The sequence below is a fragment of the Eremomyces bilateralis genome, assembly GCF_010015585.1.
Source record: "Eremomyces bilateralis CBS 781.70 unplaced genomic scaffold P152scaffold_1, whole genome shotgun sequence".
Classification (NCBI taxonomy): Eukaryota; Fungi; Ascomycota; class Dothideomycetes; order Eremomycetales; family Eremomycetaceae; genus Eremomyces; species Eremomyces bilateralis.
Genome location: NW_022985067.1, coordinates 465,099 through 489,378, shown reverse-complemented (window position 1 = coordinate 489,378; position 24,280 = coordinate 465,099). Strand labels below are relative to the sequence as shown.

At 53.1% G+C, this 24,280-nt stretch overlaps 11 protein-coding genes across 11 annotated transcripts in view; 7 read left to right on the top strand and 4 right to left on the bottom strand.

Moving 5' to 3' along the window:
* Positions 1–963: 963 nt before the first annotated feature.
* Positions 964–1,723, top strand: P152DRAFT_387001 (kinase-like protein; the record flags this gene model as incomplete). The annotated part of the gene is made up of 2 exons (XM_033675863.1): positions 964–1,320; positions 1,376–1,723. The coding sequence occupies 2 exons, from the start codon at positions 964–966 to the stop codon at positions 1,721–1,723; spliced, it is 705 nt and encodes a 234-aa protein (XP_033538599.1).
* A 713-nt stretch (positions 1,724–2,436) lies between these two features.
* Positions 2,437–2,781, top strand: P152DRAFT_453570 (uncharacterized protein). Its single transcript, XM_033678401.1, has one exon. The coding sequence runs from the start codon at positions 2,533–2,535 to the stop codon at positions 2,743–2,745; it is 213 nt and encodes a 70-aa protein (XP_033538598.1). The 5' UTR covers positions 2,437–2,532; the 3' UTR covers positions 2,746–2,781.
* Positions 2,782–3,373: 592 nt separating this feature from the next.
* On the bottom strand, positions 3,374–3,883 carry P152DRAFT_453569 (uncharacterized protein). Its single transcript, XM_033678400.1, has one exon. It carries the CDS (start codon positions 3,838–3,840, stop codon positions 3,646–3,648), a length of 195 nt encoding a protein of 64 aa, XP_033538597.1. The 5' UTR covers positions 3,841–3,883; the 3' UTR covers positions 3,374–3,645.
* A 336-nt stretch (positions 3,884–4,219) lies between these two features.
* Positions 4,220–5,089, bottom strand: P152DRAFT_453567 (uncharacterized protein). The gene is made up of 2 exons (XM_033678399.1): positions 4,824–5,089; positions 4,220–4,775 (listed from the first exon to the last, which is right to left on the bottom strand). The coding sequence occupies exons 1-2, from the start codon at positions 4,980–4,982 to the stop codon at positions 4,647–4,649; spliced, it is 288 nt and encodes a 95-aa protein (XP_033538596.1). The 5' UTR covers positions 4,983–5,089; the 3' UTR covers positions 4,220–4,646.
* A 1,369-nt stretch (positions 5,090–6,458) lies between these two features.
* P152DRAFT_5104 (uncharacterized protein) lies at positions 6,459–8,144 on the top strand. Its single transcript, XM_033682656.1, has 6 exons — positions 6,459–6,478; positions 6,530–6,662; positions 6,758–7,180; positions 7,233–7,523; positions 7,578–7,682; positions 7,890–8,144. Exons 2-6 carry the CDS (start codon positions 6,615–6,617, stop codon positions 8,073–8,075), a joined length of 1,053 nt encoding a protein of 350 aa, XP_033538595.1. The 5' UTR covers positions 6,459–6,478; positions 6,530–6,614; the 3' UTR covers positions 8,076–8,144.
* Positions 7,852–8,893, bottom strand: P152DRAFT_486285 (uncharacterized protein; the record flags this gene model as incomplete). The annotated part of the gene is made up of 2 exons (XM_033682083.1): positions 7,852–8,686; positions 8,891–8,893. The coding sequence occupies 2 exons, from the start codon at positions 8,891–8,893 to the stop codon at positions 8,213–8,215; spliced, it is 477 nt and encodes a 158-aa protein (XP_033538594.1). The 3' UTR covers positions 7,852–8,212.
* Positions 8,894–9,667: 774 nt separating this feature from the next.
* On the top strand, positions 9,668–12,081 carry P152DRAFT_5062 (uncharacterized protein). The gene is made up of 5 exons (XM_033682469.1): positions 9,668–10,139; positions 10,197–10,280; positions 10,330–10,492; positions 10,543–11,760; positions 11,817–12,081. The coding sequence occupies exons 1-5, from the start codon at positions 9,934–9,936 to the stop codon at positions 11,922–11,924; spliced, it is 1,779 nt and encodes a 592-aa protein (XP_033538593.1). The 5' UTR covers positions 9,668–9,933; the 3' UTR covers positions 11,925–12,081.
* A 534-nt stretch (positions 12,082–12,615) lies between these two features.
* P152DRAFT_510289 (GLE1-domain-containing protein) lies at positions 12,616–15,057 on the bottom strand. The gene is made up of 2 exons (XM_033682651.1): positions 13,857–15,057; positions 12,616–13,801 (listed from the first exon to the last, which is right to left on the bottom strand). The coding sequence occupies exons 1-2, from the start codon at positions 14,877–14,879 to the stop codon at positions 13,016–13,018; spliced, it is 1,809 nt and encodes a 602-aa protein (XP_033538592.1). The 5' UTR covers positions 14,880–15,057; the 3' UTR covers positions 12,616–13,015.
* A 124-nt stretch (positions 15,058–15,181) lies between these two features.
* P152DRAFT_453563 (uncharacterized protein) lies at positions 15,182–17,126 on the top strand. The gene is made up of 4 exons (XM_033678398.1): positions 15,182–16,307; positions 16,445–16,556; positions 16,605–16,760; positions 16,819–17,126. The coding sequence occupies exons 1-4, from the start codon at positions 15,499–15,501 to the stop codon at positions 16,984–16,986; spliced, it is 1,245 nt and encodes a 414-aa protein (XP_033538591.1). The 5' UTR covers positions 15,182–15,498; the 3' UTR covers positions 16,987–17,126.
* A 1,277-nt stretch (positions 17,127–18,403) lies between these two features.
* On the top strand, positions 18,404–22,787 carry P152DRAFT_445123 (uncharacterized protein; the record flags this gene model as incomplete). The annotated part of the gene is made up of 2 exons (XM_033677832.1): positions 18,404–22,115; positions 22,168–22,787. 2 exons carry the CDS (start codon positions 18,404–18,406, stop codon positions 22,785–22,787), a joined length of 4,332 nt encoding a protein of 1,443 aa, XP_033538590.1.
* A 561-nt stretch (positions 22,788–23,348) lies between these two features.
* Positions 23,349–24,280, top strand: part of P152DRAFT_504406 (histone-fold-containing protein) — a gene marked incomplete at its 3' end in the record, with an annotated part of 1,192 nt that continues 260 nt past the window's right edge. The window contains exons 1-3 of the mRNA XM_033682370.1: positions 23,349–23,745; positions 23,818–23,951; positions 23,996–24,266. Coding sequence (XP_033538589.1) covers positions 23,632–23,745; positions 23,818–23,951; positions 23,996–24,266 — 519 coding nt within the window. The 5' untranslated portion in view covers positions 23,349–23,631. The remainder of the gene's footprint in view (positions 23,746–23,817; positions 23,952–23,995; positions 24,267–24,280) is intronic.

Sequence of the window (24,280 nt, the reverse complement as noted above, 5' to 3'; positions counted from 1 at the left end):
AAGCGTTCTCTCACATTTTGCAACCGCCAGTTTGCAACCGCCAGATGAAAAGTGAGGCACAGTCTGCCTGTGGCGCTTGCAGGTGCATATGGCGGACTTCTCCCTATGACACCATGGAGAACCTAGCCTTAGCGGCTAGGAAGGCACACATGATATTGACTGTTGAATAGCTGCTCTAGTGATGTAATGCACGAGGGAAGTTCCTGAGGCAATAAGTGCTAATACTGCGTGCTTAAAAACAAAACGATTAAATGTCTGATGCATTATACGACTTTCTCAGCATTTAGGGGGATATCAGAGACGGAACCCGACAGATGGCAATGTATATTATTGTACGGAGTAGGTCTAGGAGTTTGAAGAAAGCACTAGGTGTTGAGCCGCAGATTAGCATAATTAAAACTCCTCTCTGATTGGCTGGAAATGCGCTTTGCTGCTTAGAGGCGCCAGTCCTGTATGTAATAGAGAGATTATTATTTTCATTCATGGGATTATTTTTAGCAAGTTCAAGTCCCCTCATAGTAGAGCATCACGACAAATAGCAATCTCCCCTTCTAGAAATAGACATGCCCATTCTTTGAATTGGCCTTCTTTCGACTCTACCTGTATGCGCGAGGCCTCAACAACCTCTTGAACTTTTCGTGCACCCGGGACAACTCGCCTTTCCCAGTCGTCCATCATGACTACAATCACGCGAGCTGTAGGTCAATCGGGCCGTCGGTATCTCGTTGAACGCATTCTACAAGAGAAACCAGGACCGCTTGGACGGGTGTATCTTGCTTCGTCGGTCTACCCCAGCATCAAAGCTCTATATTCGACTTACTTTTCTTCCGTAGAGCTGATAGCGAGCAATATGTCTTGAAGAGCGTGTCAAAGAACGACCTTAATTATTTTCAAGCCATGTTCAACGATCTTCGAAGGTCTTCCTATATCCGTGTGGCGGATGATACAATTCCCGACCAATCCATGTTTGCATACAAATATTTCAACGACCATATGCTCTCTTTCGCCCAAAGAAACGTCGCGCTTCCCTTGATAAAACGAACCTTGAGAGACTCACTCCGAGGCATCGCGGCATTGCACGAGAAAGATATCGTGCATACGGATATCAAGGCAAATAATATCATGGTGGATTGGGAGGAGACGGATGGCAACAATACCATTCGTCAGGTCCAGATTGCCGACATTGAAGACGCAGCGTATGTTCCCGGCAATTGTGCCATCGTTGGAAGGCAGGTCGGGAGTTGGATGTGGCGAAGTCCTGAGGCTCATGCATCCGCTCAGGTTCATAAGCCATCAGATATCTTCTCGTTTGGGATTGTCGTATGTTTTGTGCCACCAAAAAAATCCTTCCGTTGCTGACTTGGCTGGAACATAGTGCATATATGCTCTGACGAAACGGGTCATTTTTGCTGTCGCCGACGAAGAACTGAAGGATGGTGAGGATAAGCTGGCTGTCGTCCTCGAACGACAGCTGTCCTATTTCTCTGATCTGGAGAGTTTGGACGGTCTACTCCAGTACCTAGGAGACAGCCCTTGGGTCCAGATATTCACCGTGATCGCCGAGGGCTTCAACGAAGAGCTTCCTCGTGCGCCATTCGCGCTGTGGAAAGATATTGACCCGGATTTTAAAGATTTAGTCGGAAGGATGACGAATATTGACCCAAAGAGGCGAATCACGGCCCATGAAGCTTTATTACATCGATGGTTTGCAGACGTCGCGTGAGAAGCGGCCGCCATGAGGAGCGTCTTTCAGTCATCCATGGGCTGTCCCCGGTCAGATTTTCTTGCAGTGATCAATGGTATGGTAACTGAACGTGGAAGGATATATTTTCAGGCAGCTTCCATAAGATGGCTCTTGGGGGCATTATCCAGAGTGTGGAAAGCCCAGGTTGGGACTACCGGGTCTTGTAAATGGGCATTCCCAGGAGAGCCTGATATATACATTTAGGTTAGCGTACCAAGCTTATGTAGCCCTCTCCTGTTCTCTTCTTTGGAGATAATCCTAGCTCTTCCTATAATCGACAAAGTAGAGATTATCTTACTCGTAACCCTTATCCGCTCGTCCCATGGGATGACAGGGGGGATGCCCTGACCGGAAGCATGGAACTTTTACCGTAGTAGACTTAGTTATATCCTGACCGGGATCTTAGCTATCAGGATCCTGAAATCGGAAATCGGAAACCCCGAAATCCAGCCCAAACCTTCATAGCTTGTGTAGCCGTTCTCTCTGTTGATGGTGGCGTTTTGACTGTTCATAACAATTCCTCCGATACAGGTCCCATTGTTCTAAGAGCTACCCGTCTACAGAAATGTAGAGCTCGGCGCGAATACACGGATATCACGGATCATCTGCGGATATGGTGTATCCGGATAGGAAATTTGGCCTGTTTCGTGGATACGGATATGGATCTGATTATTCGCGGATATCCGTCTGACCCGCTAAGAGGTAAAATCGGCTATTTATAGCTATTTATATGAAGAGTAATAGGAATCCAACAATACGAGCATCCTCATTGTTCCAGCAGTTAGAGAATGCCTCCGTATACCAAGCATATCCCGCCCTCCGCTAAAGAGTCGTTCGACTGCCACACTGGATACCGGAATCGCGAGATAATCCCGTGCTGCCGCGCTTCTGACCGGATATTCTGCAGCGTGTCGTGCCTACCACTTAAAGAGCCATTGTTTATTATAATCCGTATCGACTTGTACAACCCCAGAGTCGAAATATCGGTCCATATCCGATAAGGGGGCGACGTCCCGCTGTACGATTTGCAGCATCTTGTTAGTAAAGGGGTTAAGCTCTGGAGTTAACCGAGCGTCCTTTTCTGCTCCGATTGATCGATAAGTAACCGTATGAACATCGTTACTCGTAAGATTATAAGAAAGCCACTTATTCTTAACTCTAGGATCCAGGAGAGCTGCTGCGTAGTATGCGTTTATTGAATCAGCAAACGTATAGTACTTATCGTATTTTTTGAGTCCTTTAACAACAGCATAGCGAATAAGTCGTAGCAGACGGAAGCCTGCGAAGACGTCTACAAATGGCGCTCTCGTTCGGAAGGTTTTTGGCGACGATATACGGAAGAACCGTAGCGAGTGCCTTGAGGAACTCAAGGTTTATGCCCCCGTTTCCCAACTTTACCTCAGCAAGCTCAGGCTATTTGCAGGAAGAGTCTAACTCAACTAGGACTAGACTTATTGGTCACGTTAATTGGACGAGTCCTCAAGCAAATAGCCTGAGGATCCTGTCAATGACGCTCACTGACTGTTCGATGATTTGAATGTGTTTTTCACGATTTTGGAAAACCTCACTTTTGCATATTCTTCAATAACAACAAGAGGACTTATTGTATTTGCCCTCAAATTCACTGGGCTGTGCAGCAAGGTATACTTTATCTGGAAATTGAATCTTTTTCCACTCCCGATGCTTGTGTCTTGTGAAAAACCCTGATATGTTAGAAACCAGACCGCGTCAGAATCGTCAACCAACCACTGTTCCCACGCTTAAGGCTAAAGGGGCATGGAGAGTGCCTAGAGAAATACTGCCCAAGGTCAGTGAAGTGTCTACAGATACCATATAAAGCTTTCCTATGTCGGGATTGACGCGTCCGTAGTATCATTGGGCACGCGATGTAGTCACATCTCCTATGCCGTCCGAATCGCCTCCGCTATGAAGTAGCTGTCAATCTTGGAGGCAGTCTCGTCGTATATGGCGGCGCTTGGGGAGTAGAAAAGGTCCTCTATTGAGAGTGGAACCTCGCGGTGCAGCATCGACTTCCTCAATCCACCTGGGGGAATGTCGGCGCCTCTGAAAACTTTCCCCGTTGTCACAGAGCGCATTTCTGCATGGTTTGAAATGAGCTAGTGCTTGACACCTTCCCGGCTTCCCGATAGTCGAAATTGTCGTAGACAACACAGGCGTCCAGAAGCTGGCCATATCGACGGACCGTCCCCTACGCACGGTTAGTCGATGTCCATTCCGAGAGCGGGTGAGGATGCCTTTGCTTGTTCTGCCACAGTTTGGAGATGCCGATAGACTCCCTTGTAGCCTTCACACACCCCAAACTGGTGAAGAAGATCGAGGACACGTCGTTTGACGCCATTGTGGTGTAGAAAGGCACCAAATACGCGGGGAAACTTGTTGCTTCCTTCCGAGGCTCGAGAATAACAGAGAATCGATGTGATTATTGCAATCCTGTGGTTGAATTTGGAAGGATCTTGTGGCGGTCGATCTTTCCTCTCTATCTTGGGATTGCCAGGGGCGCAAAACATAAACTAACAATCTAATCCCCCTTTAACTAACGACATATCCCTCACTGACTAAGAATGTATGGTAACATGCCGGGCCAATGGCAGGCAAGCAGGATAGTACTACGGCGAGAGAGTTTCCACGTGGTCACCCACCGTTTTAGACTTTTAGTACTATTCCATCTCTAACCTGCTTGAGTACGGCAGAGCGGACGGGATGCCCTATATTCAGGTTGATGTGGCCGTATGTACCAGAACTTCAATCTTTTAAAAATATGTAGACGGTTCCACATCGGTAATGGATGTGCGTAGAGTATAGGTCGCGAGGAGTAGCAAAGGCGGATCGAAGGATGACATGGAGCTTTTAACTCGTCGAATTTCAACCAGATTCACAAGCGCTAGATGACGTTCTCTCCCATCTGGTTCATGTCATTTGAGACATAGGTAACAGGGCAACTGCCACATCTAGTATGCCCGCAAAACAAGCACGCAACAGCAACAATGCTTGGTCCATCGCCACAGGCGCACTTTAACATTAGCTAGTGAAGTGATCGATTATGGCCGTCTAGACATACACATGTCCACACTGCAGTCATCTCCGGTGTATATTTTGGGTGTATCGGTTCGAGCGGTTGGGGGGTAGCTGGACTAATATAGGTCGATTCAGATTGCGGGTGAAGACTCATGATGACCGCCGGTGAAGCGAGGAAGACTTTCTGGTCTTGGAATTCCATGTCCACATTGATCGGAATATGCACCAAATATTCAGACACAGGAAAATGAAGATGGCTGAAAGAAAACTTGAGGGGTGGGTTCAACATTCGTCGAAATCAGGCTGCAGCAGTGCTTCGGGAAGCATATGATGAGTGCAGGCTGAAGCTGGAGATATATATGAGACGAGGCCCTCGCGCTGTTTTCGTCCGTTTGCCAAGTAATCAGTTTAATAAGTTCTGTTAAAACTTCAATATTTGAGCTTGCCTAAATTCCAGTATTTCGGGTGGCTCAGACTCCCACCCCGGTTATCTAACAAATAGGCAGCCAAATCTCTAGTTATATAATCCTCTCTCCGTATTCAAATTCTATATCCAAATTCTAGATCGCTTTTCCTCAGCTATAGGGCGTTTTACCAATAGCGCTAGAACCCGGCGAAAACCGGTGTTTTTTGTTCTGACAAGTTCGGTATAACTAAAAAGGCATAAGTTAGTTAACTAAGTTAGCTATTTGCTAAGATTACTAGTTAAATATGAGGCAAGGGAGTCGATTTGCCGACGAAAGGTTTGTCACTGCTCAAATTCGTTGGTCTCCAGCCTGGATGAGCGAGGCTTGTCCAAATCCCAAACCCCAGCCTTGATCGCCTAAGAGGATAGGTAGTAATTAGGTACGTACCAATATGGAACTCTGAAGCGGGGTACATATGTCCCTACGTATACTTGTACAGTGAGGAGTCCTTCCACATCTTGTACTGGAGGCGTGCATCCTCGTATGCAACAGCACCAGGCTGGGAGAGCCTTGTGGTTTGTGGGGGGTAAGGAAGGACTTCAATCTTCTTCATTTCTCTTCTCTGTCTTGCGACCAGTAAATATTGTCAAGTCATGTTGCAATAGTCTATTACCGGCGAGAAAACCTGTTCATCCTCGTTCGTGTGATGCATTTCCATTATGACTCCTTTATCCGAGCAGTGGGACAACAAATATTCAAGACGCGCACCTGAAAAATACCCGGTGGAGAAAAGGCGACTGCCCTTCCGGACCGGACGCCTGGAGTCACTGGTCGACGCGTTCATTGAGTTGGACTCGGGCGATCCGCTGCGTCCTCCCAACTATTTTCGATATTCCAAGCTGCAGCACTACCTGAAGGACGCCGTGCGGAATGGACTGACGCTGGACGGGCCCGCGCATCCGGGGGAGGTGATCTTGTTGGACGATCGGAACGACAAGAAGCAATGCTTTACGTCCGGGAGATGGGACGGTGGGGAGAAAATGACTGGAGAGGAGATCGTTTCTCGGTCGTTTACCCCCTCTGAATTCTACGCCAGGACTTATAGCGAGGAGGCAAGTTCTTTCTGTGCTACTCATTGGTACAGAAGCGCCATCTGGATCAGTTGAAGTATGGGGCCGCGCACTCGACGCACGCTGTTGATGGAATTTAGTTCGAGCGTATCCCGCATCAAGGCTTCGATCACTAATTAGTGTGATCAGAGACATACCATCGGCGCGATAAGGAGAACTATGTAATGAGCTGACGAAGGTATACCTGGCCAGCTTTCTGACGTGGGATTTAGATTCGTCGCGAACCCGTCCGCAAGCTCCCTTCTGGCGCTCGCAGGCACCGTCCCCGAGCGAACATCTCGCAACTTGAGGGATTTCATGGACGTGTACCTGCGGCGCGATGCCCAGATCTACGTTACTACCACTGTAAGCGAACCCCGTTGATCGTCCATGTCGCCTCTGGCAACCATACCTCTCCAAGGGCAAATGGGGCTACCATGAACTTACGGTTCTTGATCCAGAAAGCGACATACGCGATGGCCTTCCACCTGCCATATTACGCGCTCCGCAAAGGCTCGGAAAAGTCCGATCGGCGGAAGTATAAAGCTACCCGTTTACGGCGCTCATACGAGCTCCCACTACCACGGAAGCCGGGCGAGAAAGGGGTTCGATATTACGAAGCCGAGGTATCTGGCCTGACGACAGGCGTGGATGACTTCTTTTACACCACATATTGCTTCGTGGACACGTACTTCGGCAGCGAAGAACTCTGTCCTACATATCTAGACCGGCGAACAGACCCACTGACCGCCATTCGGCCGCTCGATTTCCCGGTATGGAACCCGAGGGAAAATTATATATTGCCGTTCTCGCGACGCCTAAGGCAGGTGACGGAAGAACAGAGAGATCTGATTAATGAATTCGACGATCGGATGGAAGAATATGTATGACCGTGCAGAAATCCGGGCAGACGAACTCCACAGCTGACCAGCCAAGACTCGAAAACACTTTTCCCCATTCCACGATCGGGAGCGAAGCGACATATCCGAGCTGCGAACGGTGGTAGCGACCGTAACATGTTTTAGGAAGAGCACCATCGACATCATTTCGGCCTGGGACCGGTTTGCCGCCAACAGTCTTGGGTACTTCGAAGGAAATAGCAATAATCCCGGGACGAAGCGGTGGGAAGAATACATCGCGGACTTGAAAAGCAGCGTTTCCGAGCTCTCGTTCTTGCGAGATCGGCTGGAGCATCGGTATCACGAGTTCCACGAGCTCCTCCAATGGGTCTGCATTCAAACCACGACTTGGACAAGAACATCTTCCTGACAGACCGTACAGATGCTCAGTGGCTCTGTGCTGCATCAAAACCAGATCGCGAACCAAAACGGGCAAATCGCCATGCGGCAAGAAGCGAACATTCGGCTCCTTGCGCAACTCAACATCGTACGTCGCCACCCAACCGTCAGGTACTCTCGATTGCCATTTCTCGTCCACAGGCCTGGTGTCGGCGTGCGTTGCGCATCCCACCGAAATCCGAACTAGAAGCCCTGTTTAACTAGGGACGCGCAACGCATACTGATACCAAGCCTGAGGACGAGAAATGGCAATCGAGAGTATTCATACCGAGACGCATACTAAGCCGTGCAACAGCTATTCTTACCTCTTCACCTCATCACTGCAGCGTTCAGTATGAACATGGTTCCGAACAGCGCGTCCTGGCTCTTGTATCTCGGCGTCTTGATCGGTTCGAGCGTACTGACGTATTTCTGCGCGTTCAATCCATGGCTCCATCAGGTTCTTTTCGAAAAACGACGTTCATGGGGAGGAAGAAGTTGATGGCCTGGAAGCATACCCCCCAGGGCGTCGAAAACTCTTAATCGTTGCCTGCTTTCGCCTCCTATTACCTTTCTTAAAGACATAGAGTTCCTCTTTCAGTTTCCTTTTACTTTAATGAGCCGATACGATTCTCCGTTTTAGTAGGCTGGAGGTGCACGTCGAGGGCGAAGGGCAATCGATTTCTTCCACTCCGGATGGTTCTTGGATTGCTTGAGGGTTGTTATGGAGTTGGTTGGCGATGCACACCCGGCGTTCCCATTTCCCACGTTGTTTCCCTCTATAGACTCTAACCAGTCGCACCGTCTGAGCACGCAAAACACAGTACTGTAGATAAGTGGTATTTCTTGACTCCGTACTCCGTAGAAAGCGCAATTATATATTGGATATGCAAGCATGGAGAACTCGGAGAATAATAGATTGAGCGTGGTCCTGACAGGTCCGTGGTCGGCGCAGATGTTGGTCTGTTCGCGGACCGGCACCGCTACCGCGAACGGATCTATGTTCCCCCCTGGGACGGTGGATTCAAATAGACTGGGGACCCCGGACCTCCATGCTGGAATGGGAGGATCCCAGTCGCATGCTTCCAAATCTTGTGTTCCTGTCAGTTCCACCTTGTCGAAATGCAGCTCTACTGCAACCCATTACGCACTCTTGATAGCTCTACATTATCTCCGTACCTAGGGCGGCGGGTAGCAGCAGCTAATTTCCAACGTCGCGATGGAAGAAAGGAGCCGTATCAGCGCGTCCTTTTGCTTCCGTCGCCATTGATGAAAACAAAGGTCCGATTCAATCCTCAACTACATACGGATACATACCATGATTGGGAACATGAAGCACCAACGCGTGGACGCTTCAAGCTCCTGAAGTCAAGCGAGAAGCCACAATTTGACAGCGGCGGCCCGGCAACAAGCGTGGCGTAGTGGGGCCAATCACCGTCATCCAAAGTGACCAGGGGCTGCCACAGTGAAATTAAGGCTTCCCGTAAAATGAACCATTGGAGAATCGAACTCCCTGCCCATCTCCAACTCTCTGAATGCCCTCAATTCATCAATTGTGTTGCAGTCTTTGTAGATGGAAAGTCGGAGGATGTAAAGAAACATTTGCAGCCAGCTCCTGTGGTTTCGGAAGCCTGCGATTGCCGTGAGAAGGACGGTTGGTCGCATCGCATCGTTCTTCCTCACTTCCTTTGTTACCACGACCACAGTGAAGCTTCACCACACTGACCACCCCCTGCGCTCTGCCATCCCCCCATCGTTCTTCTCTGATCAGTGATCTCTCCTCGCGCCCCCAATTCGAACTGGCGCCAGTATCGTCCACTGTAACCATCCCAATCCCAGCAGAGTCAGCGAAGTGCCCTTCCTCCCACTCATGCTCCTCAGCTCTCACTCTCACCTCACTTTCTCCATCCTTCTCTCCAGCGCCTCCATCGTTGTGGAGAGCGCCGTTGCCTTACTCACTCAGTCACTCTTTTGACTTTCACGTTTCTTTGCATTCTGATTCACTTCGTTTCTCTCCCGGACCGACGATTCGCAGACCGTCATCCGCCGATGCTCGGTTGACAACTTGACACCCGTCTCGTCGACAACTCCGCGTTTGGGGAGCTATTGGAACCATCTGGGTCCGAATCACTCGTTTCTACGGACCCGCGTGAACTGTCTAGGAGGCCATCGTTCCTCTTGAGACATCGTTCCAATTTCCGACACTTTATCATCCTCCCGACCAACCATTCCACCGCGCAACCGATCAATTCAATCGTTTCCTCTCTGGTACGGTCGAACAAGGTTCTCTCGTGGATGGAGACAACATTCAGGGTCTTCTGCGAACCATCTCGATCTCCCAGCCGTCCGTACCAAACGACATGACCAAGAATACGTTCTCGTCGAGGAGCTCCCGGCAACGGGGTTCAATGCCTTCGAAATTCTCAGCTCTTGCCCTCGCACTTTTCGCGGCGAGTAGTCTTCCAGTTGCCACGGCTCAGAATTGCATCTCTCTAGCCGGCTCCAGCGAGTGTTCAGCATTCAACGCGTCGTCGATATCCACGACCGGCGAGGTTGCTGGGATATTGTAAGCATTTCATTCGGAAGAAGAAGTGGTTGATCGACTAACTTACCTCTTCGCCAGTCCTTTCCTTGCATTCGTTTCAGACCGACAAACTTTTGACGAACAATTACGGCAGTACATCGCAACTTCATACCCACGACACAAGTAAGAAGCTTCACGAAAGATCAGGGATGTAAGGCTGATTGTACGACAGATACCAGCAGCTCATTGGCTGTTCGTCTGTCAATCTTTCTAACACCACCGCCCTCTATGCACGATACACGACAAGTGTAATTTGTAATGCCATTGTGCAGAATTCAATAGGAACATGCAGCCTCTCGGCGGATCAATCGGCGCCGTTGTGCGCAGATGCTTGTGTATGTATTATCCCATTGACCTTTGAACAGAGCTAACCAGCTATGCACAGGCCGAACAAGCGATTAGCGAGCAACAGATCACCGCAAGTCCTGAACTCTGCGGGACGCCGGGAACCGGTGCCTTGAGCCAAATCCGCGCCGATTTCACCAATTGTGCCCTTCCTGGCGGCGCACTTGACAACAAGCTCTGTGTCTCGGGGTGGGAGAACGAGCCCAACAATTGTGGTTATCAGGACAACCTTGGCGGCCTCTGCGCTTACTGCGCGACGAGCACAGTCAACTCCACCGATTCCTGTTGCATTAATGCACAGGCCGAATCCCGCTGCGTGAATGTCCGACTTCCCTTCACCACCTCCGTGGCCCCTCTATTCCCCTCCTCCACTGCCCCAGGATCTCAACCTACCAACGGAACCGCACCTGTTGCATCCGACTCGGATGGACTGTCAGGTGGAGCCATCGCCGGCATCGTCGTCGCTTCCATCGCCGGTGCGGTAATTATCCTCCTGCTCATCGCCGGCATCCTCATCCTCCGCCGCCGTCGCGCCGCTACCTCCCACTCCAACAGCTCCCTCAATCAACCTACTCCATCCCGCCATGGACCACCCGCACCCGCCATGTCCTTCACCGGAAGCAGCGGCGTGGGCGCTGAAGCACCCAACATCCTTCCCGGCGCCCGCGTCGCTCGCCTGGCCGCGCTCGAATCGTCCTCCTCCTCTTCCAACCATGGCCACGTCGCCGCCTACAATCGCCCCTCCTCCGACGCATACGACAGCCCCGATTCGCACCGCCACTACGGCGCTGGCATCCCCCCAAAGCGCACGGGGTCGCTGTCCTCGCACGACCACGAGAGCCCCGACTCCCGCATCGGGCCACGCGGGCAGACGCCCGGAGGCACGAACGGGAACGGCGACTACAGCTCCCCTGAAGGGCTGGGATCCGGGCAATCGGAGCAGCTACAGAGCTTCAAGGACTACTACTCGCAGGAGGAGATCAAGCCGGGCGACGCCGTGGCGACGCTGTGGGCGTACGCTCCGCGGGCAAACGACGAGTTCGAGCTGGAGCGGGGGGATATGTTGAAGGTGGTGGGAATTTGGGACGACGGGTGGGCGACGGGAGTCCAGGTGCGGGAGCGGGCCGAGGAGTGGGAGGAGCGGAGGAGGGAGAATCGGGATAGTGGGGTGAGTAATGGGAGTGGGTTGCCGGTCCAAGGGGCGCGGGTGGGTGATGATGATGTGGGACCGACAGAGGGGGAGATCAAGGCGTTTCCGGTATGTTTCCCTCGATGCTTGGATGTTCGCGATCGGTGCTAATGTTTCATGAACAGCTTGTCTGCGTCTGCCTTCCACAACACTGGCGAAAGACCATCGAAAGCGACACCGCCGACCCGGGCATGGGAGGCCCCCCTGGCGGCCACCCGCCGGCGAGTCCTTGATTCCACCTACCGTGCGCCGATTGCCTTTCCCCTCTGATGCCGACATGACCCCTTCTCTTCGACCCTCCAAATTTCACCTCTCTTCACATCAACCGACCACCCCGGACCCAGCGACGACCCCATCCAACGTCTTCTCTTCAACTTCGCTGTTTTGCCTTCGGTTCCCGAACCGCCCTTTACTTCACGTATACCCATTCTGCGCATCCTCTTTCTATCTCCGCAAGCGCTCAGCACACATGCACGCACCGCGATGTCGCGACTTGGCATTGCACTACCCTTCTTCATGACACCTCCCACACCATAACTACTCATTCATGTCGACGATGTCGATCTTGCATTGCGGGCGGACTTTTTCTCTCGTTTTCGATTCGTCGTGTTCGCTTTCGGGGCACCGGAGGCTGGCGAACTTTCCTTTGCGATCCTGTCTACGTCCACATCACGCATTAGCGGCTCGCTTCTTTCGTTTTCGATGTCCACGAACCGATTCCGTTGGTTCCATGGTTCGTTGGATCTAGGAGATCGTTGGATCCAACGACGGCGGGTGTGACGGACGTTGACGGCGTGGGGGGTCGCAGGACGCGGAGAATACCATTAAGGATGACTGCCGTTCGGATTAAGGAGCAGTGATAGTGCGGGCAATGTGGGTAGTCTAGTGGTAATCATAATTAATGGAGATAGATCTAGACGTTCTGTTGCTTATTAAATAGTTTCGATTGTGATCGAATCTGGTCGTTGGTTTGACCTGGATTTCTGTAGTCGAATGTCTGGCCGACGTGAACGAATAGGTTTAGTTACTTCGCTTTTGGATACGTGTCGTTTATGTAAGTCGCGAAGTAGTCCATTCGTTCTATGCTGGACTTGGCCTACGTCCAGTCAAAATGCCTATGAAACGCCTCCGAATGCCAAATACGGCGCCCGTTTCTGTCCCAATTGCGATGGGGGTATCATTCAAACATCATTCTGTCCCTCCAACCTCCTCCTTCTATCTCGCGTTCACGGCCGAGTCTTAGCCGCTGCTCACCAACATTTCCCACCCTCCCATAATCAAAGATCCGTCGCGTCTCGAGCCGCGAGCTTGGTGCCTTCTACCTCTACACCACCAACTTCAACTCCTTCTCCCACACCTCCGGCACCACCAACAACGCCGCCCACCCCGACCCCCGCTTCGCCCCTCGCGCCCGACACTCCTCCGGCCACTCCCTCACCGCCCTCCTCAACAACGCCCGCCCCGCCTCCCCCCAGAACCTCACCACGCGCTCCGCGAACTTCTCCGAGCTGATCAGCCCCTTCACCGCGACGAAGTGGCTCTCCCCCGCCTCTTCCGGCGGCGTGTTGACGAGTCGGGCCAAGCACGTCCAGAACTCGCGGTTGGGTAAGGGGTTCTGTTTTTTGGAGCGGGAGAAGTCGCGCAGGGAGAGGGCCGCGTAGCCGGCGGCGAGGCCGGCGAGGGACTCCGCGTAGTCCTGCGGGGAGACATAACCGTCGGGGCCATCGCGGGGCCATCCGAGGCGGGCGCGGCCGGCGCGGGTGTTTTCGGGGCCGTAGATGCCGAAGAGGACGGGGGCGTGGCGGTGGAGTTTGGCGAGGAGGATGGGGAGAAGGGAGGTTCCGAAGGGTTGGATGGAAGGGTCGGAGAAGATGGTGGCGGCGAGGAAAGCGATGGGGTCGGCGGCGGAGGGGGCGATGCTGGCTTCGGTGCTGAATTGGCGGAGGAGAGTTTTGGAGAGGATGGAGGTGTAGTAGAGGAGGAGGGAGGGGAGGAGGGGGGGATGCGAGGGGGAGGTGGGGAGGTGGGATGGGGGGAGATATTTGGCGGCGGGGACGGGGGGAGAGGGGTAGACCATGGAATTGCGGAGGATGGTGAGGATGTGGTTGGCCTGGTGGTTGTTAAATGGTGTTGTTGAGAAAGGGACAGAGATAATGGAGGCATACCCGTTGGATGTTTTTCGAATTCTCCGTCGTGATGGTTCCCACCGTCTTCGTAATTTCCCGTCGCATCTCTCCCAGTTCGATCTTGAGCTTGGGGTCCTTCTTGGATTCCGTGACGACGAACTTCCGCAGATCTTTCAGGTTCTTGTGGATTTCGAGGTAGACGTTGTGGGTTGCTTCTCGTTCCGCGACGGCGGATACGATCGGTAGCCCGGACGGACTGGCGTTGGACTGCGACAGTAACGTCGAGGGTGTCACTGGCAGTCTTGCTGGTACAGCGGCGGTCGTTGGTTTCGCGGCCGCCGTTTGTGCTTTTGCCTTGAGCTCCGCCTCTGCCTTTTCACGGATCGCCTTCTCCTGCGCTTCTCGTTCGACCTTCGCTTTTGCCTCCGATTCGACCCGTAGCCGTTCTTCGGCCGCCTCTTGGATCTCCCGTTCCCTCGTTTCCATCTTCTGCCGTTCGTCCTCCCTCCGCTGCATCTCCAGCATCTCCTTCTGCCGCCGCAGCCGCTCCTCCTGCTCCTCCTTCCTTCTCCGCGCCGTCTCCAGCGCCTGGATCTCCGCCTCTTCCCTCCGCTTCTGCGCCGCCTCCGCCTCCATGAGGAAGAGCTGCCGGGCGCGCTCCGCACCCTGGCGCACCTTCTCATGTTCCCGCGCCGCTTGCTCTAGCGCCGCTCGATGCGCCTTGCGTTGCTCAGCGTCTTTCTGTTCGAGCTTCATTTGGAACTGGTGCGCCTCATCCTGGTACATGCGGCTGACCTCGATGAGCAGTTGTTGGGAGGGACTCTCGAGGGACTCGCGGGTCATCTTTCTCGAGCTATAACGCCGGGAATCGGAGAGTAGTTGCCGGCTGGGACTTTGGTTGTCGCTTCGGGTAGGGGTGCTGAGGCTGCCGGAGGCTGGGATATGGACGCCATTTGGGGTACATCTTTTCCCATCGGATGAGGGATCTCGATTCGGCGAGGAATGCGCTCCATTTAGAGTCTGGTAGGTAGATGGCGGTTGAATGGGATGTGTTTCGTCCATGGTTCCCTGCTTCTAGGCCGACGAGGGCCAATGCCACCGGTAAAAGAGAGGATGGAGAGTCGGATGCATCCAGAATTATGTCAAGAGATAAAACAGGCCTGCAGAAGTTGCCAAAGGTCGAGTCTCGGTTTTTGTAGTCTTTCAATTGATAATGAAACGCGAGAAACAGCGGGATGTTCGGGTCTAAGTCCAGAGAGGAAGAAGGAGAATCGAAGCGACCAATCAGAACTTAAGAAGCATTTCCTCCTACAGAGTGAAGTGAAGCTCCCCCGTCCCTCAAGTCTAACTGACATATCACGTATCACATATCACATATTATTGATAACTTTCACTAGCAATCATTTATTCACTACTTCCCTGATCGCTGTTATTTCACTTTGCACAATCCATTAGCTGTGACACGTGCTGGAATTGGAACAGACGGTGTCACTGTATGACGGCATGATTGGTGTCTGTCTCATTACCTCTCCGACCGTTTGCGACAGGTGCTAGACATCGTGCATATAATCCTTTCTATTTGAACCCGCAAGCCTGAAAGGCTCTTGATAGGCGATTAACAGTTATAGAGAGCTCACCTAAGAGTCCTGTCTAGCTAATTCGGAACTTCATCGACGCAAAGATGCCACAACTCAAACCGCTAGCAGGCGAGTCCACCGCTGGTCAGGCTCCCTCCCATCCACCTCCTGCTCCAAACCGTCCCGCATTCCCCCACGACCCCGACACCTTCCTCTCCGACCCTCGGGTCTCCTACAGTAAACTCGACGGCAAATACGTGCTGGAAGAGCCCTCAGACGACACCGAATGGGAATGGAACGAGTCCCTCGATCGCTGGATGCCTGTCGTCGACGAGGAGGAACTGGCACGGCAGTCGGAAGTGTACCGCGTGCAAGGAATCAACGAGGAAGAGGCGGTGGATGCGCGGACGCTGCGGGAGAAGCGGAAAAAGCGGATGGCGGAAGGCGATGGCGGCGGGGGCTCGAAGAAGCGGAAGGGTGACGTTGCGAACCCGCCGGGCCAGGAGAACAAGCCGAAGAACAAAGCCGTTTACGTCACGAACTTGCCCCCGGATATCACGGTGGAGGAACTGAGTGAGGTGTTCTCGCGGTACGGGGTCATCGCGGAGGAGCTGGATAGCAAAAACCTGCGGATCAAGATCTACACCGATGAGCAGGACATGCCCAAGGGTGACGCGCTAGTTGTGTACTTCCGCCCGGAAAGCGTCCGCCTCGCCGTGCAGATGCTCGACGACTCGGAGCTGCGGCCCGGCGACGGGCGGGGGAACATCCGCGTCAAGGAGGCGGACTGGAGCTACAAGAAGAGTGTGGAGGAGAACGCGGGCAAGACGGAGGAGCAGCTGCAGGCGGAGCGCAAACAGCGGAGTGAGAAGGAGAAGAAGAAGGCACAGAAGAAGCGGGAGAAGATGATTAGGTGGGTGCATCGATGTTTCTTCCCTTTGGCCCCGCCGCACGTCGGCCGTGCCGTCGTCGTGGGGGGGTCGTGAGCGGGGATTCGACGGCGCAGATTTGGATGTACTGATTTGTGACGCCGGGTTCGTCGTGGTACAGCAAACTTGCAGATTGGTCCGATGATGAAGAGTTGGTGGCGCCAAATCAAACGACGTCGAAAACCAGTAAGACCGTGGTGCTGAAGCACATGTTCACCCTGGACGAACTCGAGGTGAGTGGGGTTTCGATGCATCCCGATTGGAAACTCATCGTTCGATAGGAGGATCCAGCGGCCATCCTCGATATCAAAGAGGACATCCGCGACGAATGCTCTAAACTCGGGAATATCACCAACGTCGTCCTCTTCGACAAGGAGCCCGAGGGCATTGCTACGATTCGATACACAGACACCGAGTCGGCCGAAGCATGCGTCAAGGTGTGTGTTCTCTGCCATGAATATCGTACACCTACTAATCCCGCTGTTCCCTACAAAGGTCATGCATGGCCGCCACTTTGGAGGCCGGCAGGTCATCGCATATATTGCACAGGGCAATGAGAAGTTTCATAAGACCCCCAACCGGGGGCTGGGCTTCGATGATGAGGATGAAGAGGAGCGGCTGGAAGAGTTCGGGGAATGGCTGGAGAAGGAGAGAGGGAAGTAGATGGCCATTCAGGCATGGAACTTCCCTCTCGGCCTTGGGTTTCGATGGGTTAACACAGCATAGCGATGCCGGCAATGGTTATGAAAGGTAATCAGTGAAACGACCTTAGATTCGATAATATATTCAAACTTCAATCCCCTTGCCCGTGAACTAATGAAGATGGATACCAATATGAGTGGATTAACATCTGTAACACCTGCGACATCAACAAGAGTAGTAGTCCAAAGCTCTCTGAAGCGATTTACCCGATGTTTCATTGATAAAGAGCTCTCATACACACAGCTCGCCATCCCTCCAAACCGTTGACCCAATGATCCAACTAGACCGATCGGGAATGAAGCTATCGATTCGAAGCTTGATGGGTAGCGCGGGTAGCATAGCAGTTATGAAAGAATAGCACAACAATAGCATGGTCGAACTAAATCCTCCAAAGAAAGACCGTGGCCGATGTCCTTTGTTTGGGCTCGGTACTCAGTACCAGTAGTACTTCTTTATGATAGGGACGAAAATGAAGGCTCGTAGAACGACTTGGATATATGAAAATACCTGACACTGTGAAGCATCTCACCGCCGACTCGTCCGTATATCAGGCTCTGGAATACCCTGTACTTATTTATTTAACATTTCTAATTATTTCGCACAGGCACGTGAAGAGCAACGCGAAGAAACCCTAGAAAATTTCAAATCTCGATTCCCTCTCCCATCGCAATCCAAGGAGTCGGGGGCACAACACTGACACATATTAGCGGGCTGCTCGCGATACCTTATTCGGAAACTTACCAGCCACCTAGTCTCCTTTCCCCTCTCTTTGCATTTCCCCTCTCTTCCATCCATATTTTAGGGGAATACTGCTCGCTTGTGCCTAGCAGATGCTGTTGCTGAGAGGAGACCGAGTGAGAACGATATTGAAACGGCGAGGTATCAACGGATATCAATTATCGACGGGATACCAGCACCGCCACAAATTCAACCTTTTAAAAATTGATACTCCAGTTGCAGTCGATTGGCGGTTTCGAGTATCCGCCACGCGATCGGCGCTGCAATCCCCCGTTTCCGGATTGAAGCTTGGGAGTTAGGACTGGTTCGTCAATTCTAGGATTCTATCAACCATCAACCTACAGATCATTCAACCTCTCGCCTTCCGGATGAGCCGTATGCGAGTGAGAAAACCAATTTAATATCTTCGTTGTACAGGTGTATAGCGACATACCCTCCTTTCTCGTGGTCTCGCATGTTTGTTCTTTTCCAGCGTCTCCTCGTCGAGGACGCTAGCCATTGCTGAGATCGGGTCGCCACTTCGAATCCGGTCCTGTAGCAAGGACCAACCCGAACCCAACCACGGATCCAACGGTGGCATTTGTCAACAGATCGCCTCCTAAAGACGAAAGAACCATCGCGACCTAGATTCTACCAAGGTATGCAAGTCTCCGACGCGGGCCATTCGAATGGCTCCGCTATCTCGCCGACCCATTACGGTGCGGAGGAGGACTCCCCAACCTCCATCCACGCATCCCACGACGAAATGCCTGAAGGTAGCGGTGGCAGCGGTGGAAGCGGTCCTGAGGACGCCGACGATCTTGGTCGATACGATTCGCAATCCGAGATGATGACCCCATTGCAAGATTCATCGATTGACGAACTGCCTCCACTAGCCGGCAGTTGGAGCTCCTCCGCATCCGCACAGAACGCTCTTCGACATCGTGAAGGCACCGGATCCCACGAAACCAACGCGTCCAGCGCGAGTTCTTCGGGAAACCCCCCTCCAATACAAACCGGCGGACGATCCTCGCGTCCCAGTGTCGTTCGAACACCATCGAATACATACGCTCCCCAGCGAAGACCGACAAACCACACCCAGGCTAGCTCAAGTAGACAACGGGGTAGCTCATTGAGCCGATCATCAAGACAGACGTCTCAGAATGACACGAACCCAATGACCCGGGTGTGGCCCAGGAACCCGAACGCCGAATACCGAGCACAGGAAGCGGCCTACATGAAGCGAATTCGGCAAGATGGACCTCGTGAGGGCCATTTCTTCGACCCGGAACTACGGACGCCCTCTCTCGACCCCGGCAGTAACACACCATCCGAGCAGGCGGCGACGGATGATGAAGGCGAAAGCCTGGCGAGTGCCGACTATTTCGACAACGATTCCTACGATCCGGAAGCGCTGTTGTATTATGGGAACGATGATAACATGCAACCCAGCGTCGAGGAACTCAAGATCCCCGCCAACCGAGAGCGATTGGAATGGCACTCGATGCTTGCCAGCGTCCTCACAGGGGACGTAGTGAAGCAAGAGAAGAAGCGGCTCATTGGTACCGGGGAAAACGTCAGGGGAGATCATGCGCTCAAAGCGGAAATGTGGCTCGAGATTCGCGCAAAGGTGTGCGGTCGAGCGATATTAACACAACAACGTCTCCTGGACGAGGGCCGGCAGCATATCCGAACCATGTTCGAAGAGGTCATCACTTTTGAAGTACAAGGGGTAAGCGAGACCGGCAAAGCACCTCTGGAACAGGTCAAGGAGATCGTCAAGAAGATCGATAAGATCGAGTCCATGTATCCGACGACCAAGGACCTCCTCACCGAGCAGCCTCGTGCTCAATCGAGAGAATACAAAAGCGCGACCGAGACCATTCTCGCATGGCTCAACACGATGGAGTTGATGCATATTGAGTTGGAAACCTTGAAGACGTGGGTTGGTAACGAGGAGTTGAACCTCCGCCACCCGAGAACTCGACTGGGCTATGGAGGTTCGCCCCAGGACACTCCAGGCGACAGCTCCACCTCGAGTTCGCTGCATTTGAACGATGACTCCAGTTTCGTCGATCGGATCATGCGGGATGACGGTTTGCAGCATCTGCTCGGCCAACCTCGACACCCCGGCGAGAACGCTCTGGAGAAGCTGGTTCGCGAAAAGAACATCCTCGGAAGCCTGGCCATGGTCACCCAGAAGGCGAAGGACAGCGTGATCCAGTTTGCCGAAGGGTTCCATGAGAGGCATCTTCCACCGTTCATTGAAGAGCTTCAGATTCTCATTAACTTCCCCACTCGCTTGGTGAAGGAGATCATCAAAATGAGGCTTGACCTCGCAAAGTCGATGAAGGACCCTGCTCAGCAAGGTGTTCTGATGACCGAACAGATGATCGCCCAATTTCAACTTTTGCTGCACTTGGCTGTTCTTGTCAAGGAAGCCTATGGGATCATTTCTCGCCCACAACCGGGTTGGGACCCACCGGATTGCATTGAGGAAGACTTCGACGTGGTTGTCGTGGACGCTATGAAATTTTATTTCCGAATGTTGAACTGGAAATTGAGCGCCAACAAGAATACGTTCAAAGAAGCGGAGATCCTGCTTCATGAATGGACGACATCCAATGAACTCGGCCGGCATCTCAACGGTGGCGATGTTGAGGTCGCCGAGCAGTTCAGCATGCTCACCTCGAAGAGTATGGCGAGACTGACCGGCCATTTTGAACAAGAGCTACGCCGTCCACTCGAGGAGATTGGAAAGAACGAGATGGAGAAGCGGTATAAGCTGATCCTCGATTCGGTCCGCGTCCGACAGCGTGCATTGTTCCGCTTCTCGAGAACGCTCACCGACCGATTCGAGAATTGTACCGAGTACAACATCAATATCGATCGCGAGCAGCAGATGGAGCTGTACGACGCCCTCATCTATTCCGGCCACTTCCTGGTGGAGAACACCATGGCCCAAAACGAAGATATCTACATCATTGCGTCTCCCGCATTGGAGGATCGAGATTCCGATATTTTTTCGCTCATGGGGACCTACTACCATCCCGAGGACAATCCCGACGATCCTTCGAATCCCTACGTGTTGATTCTGAAACCGGAAAGCCCGCTGATTTGGGCCGGCGCCATTGTCAAGATGTCTTTCCAATCTCCTGTTCTCGACCTCAAGACCGGACGGCTCCGTCTGGTCGCCGATGGCTCGCAGCAACGCCTCGCCAACGCCAAACTATCCTTCACCCAGGCCATCAGCATGCCCCTAAACATCCTCATCGAAGAACGTGCCAACCTCCCCCGTGTCAACCAGGAGCTGCACCGTATCAAGAAGACCGCCTACAAACTCTCGAATACCATCATGGACAGCGTCGAAATCATTCGCAACCAGACGAAAGGCTACGAGTGTCAGGAACTCATCCAGACCTGCTTTGCCTTCGCGACGGAGTTTGGTCAGCGGTCCGTTCTCTACATGGACTTCAACCGCCGTGCGCTCAACAATGCGCGTCTCACCAAGCTCGCGCTCGAATGGATCGCCTTCATCTGCGACGACTGCGTCGCGTCCGATAAGCGGACGTTTCGTTGGGCGGTTGTTGCGCTGGAATTCGCCATGGTGATGACCCGCGGCAACAACCTGCTATCTCTTTCCGACGGGGATTATGCCAAGCTTCGCGCGAAGGTTGCCGGCTGCATGTCGCTGTTGATCTCCCACTTCGATATCATGGGCGCACGGAGCACGCTGGCTGCACAGATCGAGAAGCAGCAGAAGCAAATCGGCAAGCATTTTCTCGACGTGAGCAAATTGAAGGATGACGAGGAGAGTGCCATGGCGGTGCGATTGCAGTGGGTGGAGCAGCTGGATGAGATTGAGCGACTGCGAAGAGAAAAAGAATCGGAGAGACAGGCGCTGGGACGAGTATTGGAAGGGACCAACGAGGCCGAGCGAGCGCTCACGTATTTGTCCGCTAGTGCAAGCAACGTCACGCTTCGCTGGCAGCAAGGACAGTTCGTTGGTGGTGGCACGTTCGGCTCGGTGTATGCCGCGCTCAACATGGACACGGGTCAGCTCATGGCTGTCAAGGAGATCCGGTTACAGGATCCGCAACTCATTCCCAACATCGTGGGCCAAATCCGCGATGAGATGAGCGTGCTTCAGGTGCTCGACCATCCGAACATTGTGAGCTACTATGGTATCGAGCCGCATCGTGACAAGGTGTACATCTTCATGGAGTATTGCAATGGCGGTAGCGTGTCTGCGCTGCTGGAGCATGGTCGGATCGAGGATGAGAATATCATCCAGGTATATGCGCTGCAGATGCTTGAGGGCCTCGCGTATTTGCACGAGAGGAGGGTGGTCCATCGGGACATCAAGCCCGAGAGTAAGTCAAACCTCAATTTCATCGTGATGCGGTACTAACTGTGCCTTCCTAGACATCCTCTTCGACCAAGACGGCATCATCAAATTCGTCGACTTCGGTACCGCCAAAGTCATCGCCCGCCACAGCACCACCTTCATATACCAACGCGAACCCCAACACGCCCAATCCTCCACCCACCAACAAAACGTCAGCCCTTCCGACCTCTCCGGCATCCGCAACCCCGGACCCCCCATCCACGGCCGCCAGAACTCGATGACCGGCACGCCTATGTATATGTCCCCTGAAGTGATCAAAGGCAACACCGAAGGCCGCCTCGGCGCCGTCGACATCTGGTCGCTCGGCTGCGTGATCCTCGAGATGGTGACGGGCCGCCGCCCGTGGGCGGCACTAGACAACGAGTGGGCGATCATGTACAACATCGCGCAGGGCAACCCGCCGCAGCTGCCGAGCCGCGATCAGTTGAGTCACCTGGGCGTGGACTTCTTGAACAAATGCTTCGAGCGCGACCCCACGAAGCGCGGCAGCGCGGCCGAGTTGTTGCAGCATGACTGGATCATACCGGTGCGGCGGCAGTTGAGTTTGCAGGTGGACGAGACGGCGCGGACGCCGGGGAGCGAGGCGAGTAGTTTCAGTGCGGCGTCGAGTATTAGTAGGCATTCGTCGCATAGCTGAATCCGTGAGTGAGACGGCCTTGGACGCTCGTTCCTTCTCTTTCTCGACACGAAGAAATTCGCGATCATTCGTTTGCCCCTGATGTCATCCCTACCCGAGCATCGTGTTCCTTTTGTTTTTGGCGAAGCCGCACCGTTTGGTGGGCATACATATATAGCATGGAGTTGGAGCAACCGATCTTCGTCCGCTCCCATGGATGGATTGCATCAGCGATGGGTGTTTGCTTGGGTTTCCTTACGTATACAGATACCACCGAGCATCACGGCGTTATGATACGGAGATTTCGGGAGCATCGCGAAGTTTTAATCGAGTAGTGGAATTCAATTCATCATTGTTTGGAGCAATGGATCTATAGTCTATCATGTGAAGTTCCATTTACAAACTGGCTTTTTCCACCCCCGATAACTCCATTATGTCCACCCGCTCCCCCATCATGTGTTGGGGGCTATGTGCTGGTCAAGCCATATCGATTATAGATCAAACCAGGGCAATCTTCCTTTCTACCCCCCATATGTACGAATAAACAGACTTGCCTACCGGTGAATAAAAGTGATTTTACTCCGTGCCTTGAAAGGTGTTCTGGCATAGAAGTGGAGGAGTGAGTTCCAGGCGGGGGACGTTACAGTAGGGAGACCTTTTATATCCGAACTTTACCCCTTGCTTCACGCGATCTGGACGCGTCTCCAAAAAAGTGCCCGCCGCTTGACCACCACCATTTACCAACCCCGCCCCTTTTACTTTATGCTTCACGATTCACACTCTCGAATTTGAATACCCTCATGTGCACGGCTGTTGCGTAGTGATATCCCCAAGAACCTTCGGAACTGCACCAACCCAACTAACAATGCCTGCGCGGAAATCTAACGCCTCCGTCTCCGCCGATAACGATGCGACCAACAACCTCAGCCCAGCCGAGCTGGCCGCGAAACAGCAGGAGATGGAAGGATTAAGCGTCGAGGTACAATCCCGCATCGATCACTCTATAATATGAATTGCTACAATATGAATGCAACGCTAAGCTCCTCCCTAGGACCTCTCACTCCCAAAGACCATGATCCAGCGACTCTCGAAAGGAGTCCTTCCACCCAACACCCAGATTCAAAAAGACGCGCTCCTTGCCATCTCGAAAAGTGCGACCGTTTTCGTGAACTACCTCGCTGCCTAGTACGTCCCCCCGCACCCCCTCCAACCCCTACTAACTCCCGCAGTGCCTACGACACCGCCGAGCGCTCCAACCACCGCGTAATCCAAGGCCCGGACGTCCTCGCGGCGCTGAATGAGCTGGAATTCCACCCATTCATGGCACGCGTGGAGCGCGAGATGCAGAAGTATCAGGAGATCCAATGCGACAAGCGAAACAACTACCGCAAGCACCGGAAGGAGGCGGAGAAGGCGAAGAAGGATGAGGGAGGCGGAGAAGCGACGGAGGGGGCGGAGAGCGGGGTGCGGAGGGAGGAGGCGGAGAGGCCGGCGAAGAAGGTGAGGAGGGGGGA